This window comes from Zeus faber (assembly GCF_960531495.2).
Source record: "Zeus faber genome assembly, chromosome: 16".
Classification (NCBI taxonomy): Eukaryota; Metazoa; Chordata; class Actinopteri; order Zeiformes; family Zeidae; genus Zeus; species Zeus faber.
In genome coordinates this window covers 3,042,331-3,052,113 of record NC_137202.1, presented here as the reverse complement: position 1 = coordinate 3,052,113, position 9,783 = coordinate 3,042,331, and the positions used below count along the sequence as shown (strand labels likewise).

General features: G+C 45.9%; 1 protein-coding gene across 1 annotated transcript in view; it reads left to right on the top strand.

Moving 5' to 3' along the window:
- Nucleotides 1–554: 554 nt before the first annotated feature.
- Nucleotides 555–9,783, top strand: part of LOC307242501 (golgin subfamily A member 7B-like) — a gene marked incomplete at both ends in the record, with an annotated part of 43,187 nt that continues 33,958 nt past the window's right edge. Inside the window, one exon of the mRNA XM_080016999.1 lies at nucleotides 555–651. Coding sequence (XP_079873125.1) covers nucleotides 555–651 — 97 coding nt within the window. The remainder of the gene's footprint in view (nucleotides 652–9,783) is intronic.

Here is a 9,783-nt window from a genome sequence, read left to right as displayed (position 1 = left end):
CAGTGGGGATCACGTGGGGCAGGAGACATGTCCCTGCGGACCAGATTGCAAGAGACACAGACAATGATGAAGATTATTCCAATATAGATTTATGTTCACGTTTTGGCCAGCAAGCCCTTCTTATGTTAGTTTTAATAAAAACTCCGCCGTGTTGGCAGCTTACTCCCCTGAAAGTCTCCGTCTCCCTCCTTGAAATCATATTCATGGGTAGAGCCTCCCACAAGTGGCACCCAAACAGGGACCATGAAAGAATAGACGAACTGCTCGCTGCGGATACGCATCATCAAACTCAAGGACGAGCACGACTTCCTTCGCTGCCAGCTGGACCACTTCATTGTTGGCCTGAGCTCCTGTGATCATGGGGAGGATCCACGGTAGCTAGCAAAGTTCCCAGCCCCTGGCTCTTGGTCTCCCTCTCCTCTGTCCCCCGGAAGACCAGATCTAACCCTGCCCTGCACAGTGCGCAGGGGCCTGGGCAGCAGCACCACGTTGAGGAGGAGGTGCCAGGTGGAGGTGTCACGGGTTGAGATTTCATCTTTGCATGGGAGTTACCCATGTATCAGATGATGCAGCTTCTAATTCGTTACAAGGAGAAAAAGCATAAGGTGAAGGCTGCAGTTAGTTCCGGCCTGTCACACTCCCTGATTTTGGGTATGGATTGGCCAGGGTTTGACATTTAATAAGGGATGCTGGGGGAGTGCGCTCACGGTTGGTCGGGATATGTGAGCAATGTGTGGCACATGCGAATGCAGAGGGGTCATTAGTGGTCGCTATGTTGTCGGAAGCAGAGGAGTCCCTGCTGGGATCTTCCCTGGTCCCAGTGGTTTCCTCTACGGATGATTTTCAGCTAGACCCTACGTGTGGCCTTCAAGCGGGTAATTAAAATCGATGGCAAATTGGTGTGCCCAGATGGCACACTTACTCACCCAAATTTTTCAGTGATAAGAGGTTAGGTTATATCGAGTGAGCCATGACACTCAGTCAGGAGAGGAAATTTCCCAGTTTTTGGTTCCGAAAAAATGCCGGGATATGCTTTTCCAGGCGGCCGATAACCTAATGTCACCTCAGACATGGTAAAACACTGCAGCAGTTGATGGCACACTTCTATTGGCCGGGCATTTGGCCAGATGTGTGTAAATGGTGCGCCGCATGTCCCTAGTGCCAATAAGTCAATGCTCTGGCTACACCAACCGCACTATCGAGGCCCCTCCCCCTAGTTGAGGTGCCGTTCAAAAGTCTCAGCATGGACCTCGTCGCCCGTTAGACCTCAGTGGCCACAGGTATGATTTTGTTTTGGTTCTTGTGGACTATGCAACCCAATACCCGGAGGTGGTGACCCTACGCAGTATTTCGGCCAAAAGTGTGCCATAGGCACGGTTTTGGGTCATCTCCCAAGTCTGGATTGTCCCAAGTCTGCCCCCCCCACACTCAGGAACGTCAGCGTGGAGAGGTTATATGACAGAGGGGGGGCTCAGGCAATTTGCAGCAGGAGATAAGGTGTTAGTGTTGCTCCCTACGTACAGCTATAAATTACTCGCGAAATGTCAAGGGCCCTTTGTAGTCACGTGGCGGGTTAGGGAGGTAGATTATGAGGTTGTGCGGTCGGACAGGGGCAGGCGACTCCTATTCATCATCTTTACCTCCTAAAGGAGTGGAAGGAGCAGGAGTCCATGTTTCGGGCCACTGATGATCGAGGGGGATGAGTTGGGGCTGTATGTTCCAAAAAGGTCTGATCCCACCCCAGCTGTTGCCAGTAACCATCTCTCGTCCGGCCAGAGCCGCATTACAATGGCAGTTTTCTGATGTCTTCTCCCCGCTGCCAGGCTGCAGGTCCCTCATTCACCACCACGTGGAGGCGACCCCAGGGGGTAAAAGTATGCACCCGAATGCTTGTTTGCCTGAACATAAATGCAAAGTCATGCACGACATAAACTCAAAGTCACAAACGACTGGATATGACTATGACTGGTGTAGTCCCATCGTGCTGGTAGGTAAGCGCGATGGGTCACAAAGCTTTTGTGTAGACTACTGAAAGGTGAACACGGTGTCAAAATTCAATACATATCTGATGCCCTGGGTCGACAAACTCCTTGACCAGTCAGGCACGGCTCGATTTTTTACCACATTGGATTTAACCAAGGGCTACTGGCAGATTCCGTTTGTTGCCATAAACTGGCACGGTCGCGAACGGTGCCAGTCCTTCGGTGGCGGGGAGCGGTGACCGGCGTGACAGGGTGCGATCCCCACACTCACAACATTTCACAGTCCCCCGTGCAGAAAAAAGTCGATAACTTCTGATTTTGGATCTAAATGGGATATGAAATGATAGAATTATACACAGATACATTCCTGTCTAGGTAATTGGGGCCCAGGATCAGTGTGGCTGCATACCTGTTGTCCGTTGGTTGGTATAACGAGTATCAGGTAATACCCCCATCCCCCACACACACTCAGGACAGGAGCCCTTGTCATGACATGTGTCCATCTGCTCCTAGACTTATTCCACCTAGCCCACTCTCTACAATTAATGTGTTTTCTGTTTCTCTGTGCCGGAGGTCCCTGAAAATGCCACTTGGGGGGCGTGTGGTAGGCGAAACTGGCACACCTGTGTCTATTGCAGGGTCATTTGACCCAGGAGTAAGACCCCAGTTTTCTCTTTCCCACTGGTGACAAATGTCGGATGTTAGTTTGGTGCAGTGGGAAAGGAGTATAATTTATATATAGCCTTATATATATATAGCCTTATTTATAGCTAACTTATAGCCTAATATATAGTCTCATGTAAAGAAAGCCCTATTAGTCCTAAGATTTGTACATTTCGTACATTTCGTCAATATCGTCAATATTTAGTAAATTAATAGTGATTATCATTTCAGCCATAATCATGCAACACGACTTCAGAATGATAACCGTCGTTAGTCGTGCTGTAGAAAAGCCACTCACAGCCGCAAACTCTGCCCGATCATAGAATTACACTCTAACCAGGCCGGAACAAATTATCTTCTGCAGTCACAAAACACACCGAACAGAGAACCAAAGCACACTCGTCCATTGAACTTTAACGAAGGGCCGACTACCATGGACCCCACGTATTGTTGCCTGCAGCTGTATTTATTATTAATATTATATTTTTTTATTTGGCATACACGTTTTTACGATTAAGAAATGTAAAAAATAATGATAATGAAAAAACATTATGTTTTTATCTAATGTTTTTGTCCTAGTGTGGGAACCACTGAGGAGGGGTTAAAGAGCCACATATGCGGCCAATGAACCGTAGGTTGCTGACCCCCGGTTTAGTCCATATCATTCATAATACGGGTGTGAATGTATTCATATGTACAACATATACAGCGAGAAGCAATTGGCAATTGTTTTCTATCCCTGGTTTTCTATCCGCAGCTCTTTCCTGTCACTAGGCTTCATGTCTTCCAGGTGAATCAGAGTGATGCAGGATGTGGCATGCACGCTGCAGACAGAGCTCTCACAGCGAGGTGAGAAAACAACCTGCGAGGCCACGGCCCTGGCTCTCCTGCAGTGGAAAGCGTTTGGCCCAAAGCTTCACTGTAATACTAACTTGTAATTTTCCGATGGACTTACAATGCAGCTTCTGTTAGGTGGAAAAATTCCAGAACAAAAGGTTTGGGGAGTCAATTTTGATGTCTGCCGTGTTGCTGTAAGTAAGCAGTATTCCAAGCACCAGTACACATTGTAATGAGCATTAATCAAAGCTGATGTATTTAGAGCAAGCTGGATGACAGTTGAGCTGTCGTAATAATTACATAATCGCTGAATCACAATTATCTGAGCTGATCGGGATCATTGTTCAATATAGTTAGATTCCATGATTATATGTTTTCATCCGAATACCAAGGGAAGTTTAATCCCCTGCTGCAATAAATTCAAGGGAACAGGATGAGTTTTCCATCAATTGAACATCATAGGCTTATACTGTTACTGTGGAATTAAATGAAGTGTAGCTTTCGGAGATGGTTCTGCCAGACAACTCGATGGGACACACGCTTCTATGCCCTTATGGACTGGCCTATTTAAGCAGCCATTCCTCCTGCCCTACCTGCTTTGCTGCCTGCTTTGCTTTCCTGTGTTGCTGCACTCCCTCCACCTCCCCTGTATCCACCTGTTGGACTCTACTTTTCTATCCAATGGCAAGATTCAATCTCATCGCCCCAATCTCATTTAGCGATAAGCATGCCAATGTTTTTTGTTCAGTTCGCCGGGAGTGATGAGCAGTAGAGCCCAGACGCCCAAACTCAAGCGATGCTCAATAAATAAAGATAATTTTAAATTAAAGTTGGATCTGTCAGAAAAAAAATCCAGTTAAATTGTTAATCAAAATTTTAACAAACAACTGTTTTTCCAATGACAATTAATCGTCAGCTTAAATGGCATGACCATGACAGTGTTCCAATTTCCTCCACGAAACAAGGCAAATGACTGTTCAGCTTTTCTCTCAGTCTGTTCTGTTCCTTGATACCACCAGTGCCCTCCTTGTGACAGAAGAGCTGAATCACCGCCGTTCCCCTCCCTCCGTCCCGCCTTTAGAATTCAGAATCATGACAGTTAAAGTCTCAGAAATCCTCCCCCTCACCCGTTGCTCTATTTGCTCTCTCTTACTCTTTCTCTCTCTCTCTCTCACGTGCCCTCTCTCGCTCTCTCTCTCTCTCTCTCTCTCTCTCTCTCTCTCTCTCTCTCTGTCTCGCTCTCTCTCTCTCACTCTCTCTGCCAAGGTAGGTACTGACAGGCTCTTTCTCTCCCGTTCTCCTTCCCACCCCCGACCCTTGACCCCATCCCAGACTGCCCCTCCATGGATGTGATTGGCTGTGACATCTCCCTTCATTTCTTGGGTCTGGTTAAGCTTAGTGTCATGAAACGCCCAGCGATGAGTGCAATTGCCCCTCCCTCCCTCAACAAACCAGCTATTGTACTGCATTCGTGTCTTGGTTCGACATGTTTTGTTACAATTGGATCAGGTACGTTGGAAATTAGTCACGGAACCTGAATGTATGAGCATAACATTTTTTTTGTCAAGGGTCTTGCAGGCTTTTTTTATAATGATATATTTAAAGAAGTTCATTAGAAGGAGCTGTTTTGTTTTTCATTTTCAAAACAAATACTCTACTGAAGTGAGTGCAAAACGGCTTTCATGCCAAATTTGGATGCATGTGGAACTTGTTTTGCGAGTTCCACATGCAAAACACTCAGCCAATTTAACCCTTTTTAAAAAAAATATATTTTCATTTCATTGCGTATCCACTTCGAGCATTGCTCTGGCCATGTGGTGTAGCCTCCCACGGCGAGGCTTCATCCTGACGGATATCTGGAATAGCTCACACGTAAATCACACATAAATCTCCTGTCCATTCCCACTCACTGCAGTCACCTTCATCAACGCTGCCTCTTTAAGTGCAGGCCTTTAAAATGGAACCTTGGCAGAACCTTGGCCTTGAAAAAAAAATTTATAATTTTTTTTTTTATTTCAGACAAATTGTTTGGGTGTGCCTGCGCTGCCAAAAAGGGATTGTCTCAGTGTTGGCTTCAACGTGCAACTCATCCCACAAGCCCAATACATTATGTCCCAGTCCTATGAACCACCTTCCCGAGCCTGAGAATACATGTGACCTGTGCTGCCGAGGAAATGTACAAACTAGATCAGTGGTTCTCAACGTAGGGTCGGGGGACTGCGCCCCAGGGGACCTTCGAGGGGTTCCAGGGGATTCCCAGCAAAATGTATGCTCAAACTTCACTGTAATTTTATTTACAAGACCTTAGCACCATTAAGGATGTACAGTGATGACTGGTTGGATCCTAGTTTCACCGTTATCTCCATAACTGGAGTAAGGAAACAAAATCAAATCTGACAATGAAAATCTCTTCAAATTGCAATCCTATAGACTAAATCTGATCAAAGGGGGCCCATGGTCGCATATGTATTACATTAAGGATCCTTGGTGTAGGGGCGGAAGAAAATAATCACTGGTCTAGATCATCCAATCGAATCATCTCTGTTTCCTTCATGTTGAGGGTAAAATAAGAATTACACCCCCTCCGTTTTGACCTTTTCTTTCTCTGCTTTTTTCTCTTGTTCTACACCTGCGTTCTGACAGCGCGTGTGTGTGTGCGTGCGTGCGTGTTTCTGTGTGTGTGTGTGTGTGTGTGTGTGTGTGTGTGTGTGTGTGCGTGTGTCTGCATAACTGTGTCTGTACAAACACAATGTTGTGCATGTGGGTTCTTGTGTGTGTGTGTGTGTGTGTGTGTGTGTCTGTGTGTGTCTGTGTGTGTCTGTGTGTGTCTGTGTGTGTCTGTGTGCCTTTGTGCTTGCTGTGCGTAATGTGTATCCATTTGTGTGTGTATGTAATGAGGCCTGACGTTCACCTTCAAACACAAGGCAGTGACATACAAAGGAGCTCTTCACCCAAATGTCCCGTTTCACGGCCTCGTCGCTGCCGTTAAAATAAGTGATAATGTCCCCGAGGCTTTCATGTCGGGGTCAAACGGTCATTTGGACACGTCGTCTTTACTGGGGTCTGCTTTTTAATGTTGCATCCAGTAGGACGGCCTGAGTTTGGATCTTTATGTCTGTCTGTCTGTAGTTCTCTTTCTTTTTGTCTGTCTCCACTGTCTCTGTTCCTCTTATCTTGCTCCTTTTGTTTCTTTCTCTTTCTTTCTTTCTTTCTTTCTTTCTTTCTTTCTTTCTTTCTGTCTTTCTGTCTTTCTGTCTGTCTGTAGCTCTTTATTTTTGTCTCCATTGTCTCTGTTCCTCTTTCTTTCTTTCTTTCTTTCCTTCTTTCTTTCTAGCAAACCTCCATTGTCTCTGTTCCTCATTTTTCTTTCTTTCTTTCTTTCTTTCCTTCTTTCTTTCTAGCAAAACTCCATTGTCTCTGTTTCTCTTCCCCCCTCTCCATTCATTTAACATCTCTCTCTCACTCTCTCTCTCTCTCTCCCTCTCTCTCTGTCTGTCTGTCTGTAGTACTCTTTTAATTATCTGTCTCCATTGTCTCTCTTCCTCTTATCCTGCTCCTTTTCATTCTTTCTTTCTTTCTTTCTTTCTTTCTTTCTTTCTTTCTTTCTTTCTTTCTAGCTAACCTCCATTGTCTCAGTTTCTTTTCATACTCTCCTTTCATCTCTCTCTCTCTCTCTCTCTCTCTCTCTCTCTCTCTCTCTCTCTCTCTCTCTCTCTTGCTTGGACCAGCATTCTCAATCTAGCGGCCCAAAGGTCAATACGTTTTATTTTGCTCTGGTTGTTTGTGAAAACATCCTGTAGTTGTGTCCTGCTCAGGTCTCTCCTTTAGAAGGAGGGTCGTATTTTCGCCTTCATTTACTAACATCTTATTTTTCCAAAATAAATAGTTTTCTTATTAATTATGGCAATGAAACACAAAAACAGTGGGTGATTAAAAACAGGCAAATCAGATCAGTTGGATGTCTTGAGTTCCTTTTATGCTTGAGCCCAATTGATAGAATATTATAAGCTCTTCTGTTCTTTCTGCTGTCGGTCTCAAATTCTGCTCTTTTTTTGTTGTTGTTGTGACTTTCGCAGATGCTGACGCAAGGAAAGTGTTACCGATATTGTGTATCTGATAATCAATCACTGATTGATTTCCTGTCCTGTCCAAGTATTTCCTCCCAAACCGCAGCTTTAAGAATGACTTTTGAGTTGGGGTAGAACAATAAAAACATATAAATATTTTTTTTTGTTAAGACTGGCGGCAATTGCACTCACAGACCTTATTGTCCCCATTTGTCCATTGTAATAGCGCTGTCTTTTCTCCCAGATGTCCACTAGAGGGGGCAGTGCGTTTGGTTGCTCTTTGGCTTCCGGTCCTTAACCTGTCCTGGAGCAAAAGGTTCCAGGACCAGTTTATCACCTTGTTGAACTATCGACATCGAGCCATGTTTTTACACAATAATAAGCCAGTTGTTAATCTTCTTAATCACAAAAGGACATCACTTGGACCTGCGTAGTCTTATCTGCTGTGTGTGTGTGTGTGTGTGTGTGTGTGTGTGTGTGTGTGTGCATGCGTGCGTGTGTGCGTGCGTGCGTGCGTGTGTGTGTGTGTGTGTGGCCACCTTGGAGATTAAGCTTAGTCACGGCTGCTTCTGTCGGTTGGCGATGTGGAAGTGAGAACAGTCAGGGTGAAGATGACGGCTGCTGATGGAGAGATGGTGCTGGTGGTGAAGGAGGGGTGGAGGGAGTGTGTGTAGCTGCCAGGACAACACTGCCATCTGCTCCGCCATCTGATCCCAAAAATGGGACTGGTTTTACTCACCACTACGCCACAACACTGGTTTTCCACAGTTAAGCCCCTTTCCCACATGGAATGAAAGCCATAAATCCACTGGCAATGTTCAATGTTGGCATAATGTGGTAAAAGGAGTGGTTTCGATGTTCCAGAAAAGTCGCTCCGTAAATTTCCCCACTCTCGACCTAGTATGCAAATTGAATTTCAGTGCCCTACTGACCAATAAAGTTGTATCGTATCGTATTGTATCGTATCGTATCGTATCGTATCGTATCAGTTACGGGAAAATGTTGGTACGTTTGTGAATGGAAGTGTGTGTGAATGGAAGCAGTAACATTTCCGGGACAAGCACATAAAGTAGGGGTGGAGCTGAATCAGAATACCGCCAAAGCACATGTAGTGGGTTGTTACGAATATTTATTTTGTACAAATATTTCCAAAGTTATTTGTTTTTGTGGAGAAAAAAAAAACATAAAAAAAGCGGGTCCGATCTGAACCGTGGCGCTCGGCTGCAAAGACGAGAACTTGAAACGTGTCCAGTCTCTACGAACAGAGGCCTTTATATTATTAAATTGAATTCATGGCAGATTCACCTACCACCCGCCACCCAAGTGGCGTTTCAGGGACCTCCAGCACAGAGACACAGAAGACGGGGGTTGTAAACACCAGTTTATTGTAGAGAATGGGCCACCTGGAATTAGGCTAGAAGCAGATACTGTAGCATGTGTCATGACACAGGCTCCTATCCTCAGAGTGTGTGTGTCGATGGGGGTTTTACCTGCTGCTCGTTAGACCAACCAACGAGCAACAGTTATGCAGCCACTCTGATCCCAATCACCTAGATCCAGGTCAGGCTTGGCTGCTCAAACCACACCATCCCCACACCACAGTATTATTTTTCTAAAATACAACTCAGTCATTGGACGTGTTAGGGGTGTGGCGCGGTGACATCAGGCACAAGCTCTTCGCTTGTGCACCGGCTACACCAGAGAGCGGAGCCAGAGAGGGAATGAGCAGACAGAGAGCGGTAGAACGGTGGAGAACGTTCCTTCTCCGGAGGGAGCGACAGTAGGACAGGTTGAAAATTATTCAACCTGACTCGCCCATCGCTCACGGGAGTGCGCTATGATTTTCTTCCAATCTGGGGCTTTGCTCGGCAATCTCCAAAAACCTGTCGGCGAGTGGAAAATCAGGCCAGAATCGAGAAGTCAGAACTCGACATTAGGGTCATTGCGTTTTGGGACGGGGACTCTGTCCCCGCTCAGTGGAGGGAACCGAGTACAGCTGGGAGAGGTGGGGAGACAAGGAGATGGAAACTGAAGCCCTGGTCTTTGAGAGCCAGGAAAAAAAACGAAAGATTGTACGTCCGTTGCTGACAGATCGCATCTACACCGGACATAATGTACTAACCCTAACCCATTACGTGCTGTATCCGTAACAGTCAGCTATGTGGGAGCCGACTCCATTCAGAACTTCTCCATAAAGGAGGCTGATGTGTGAATGACTACCTCCTGCCTTTGCC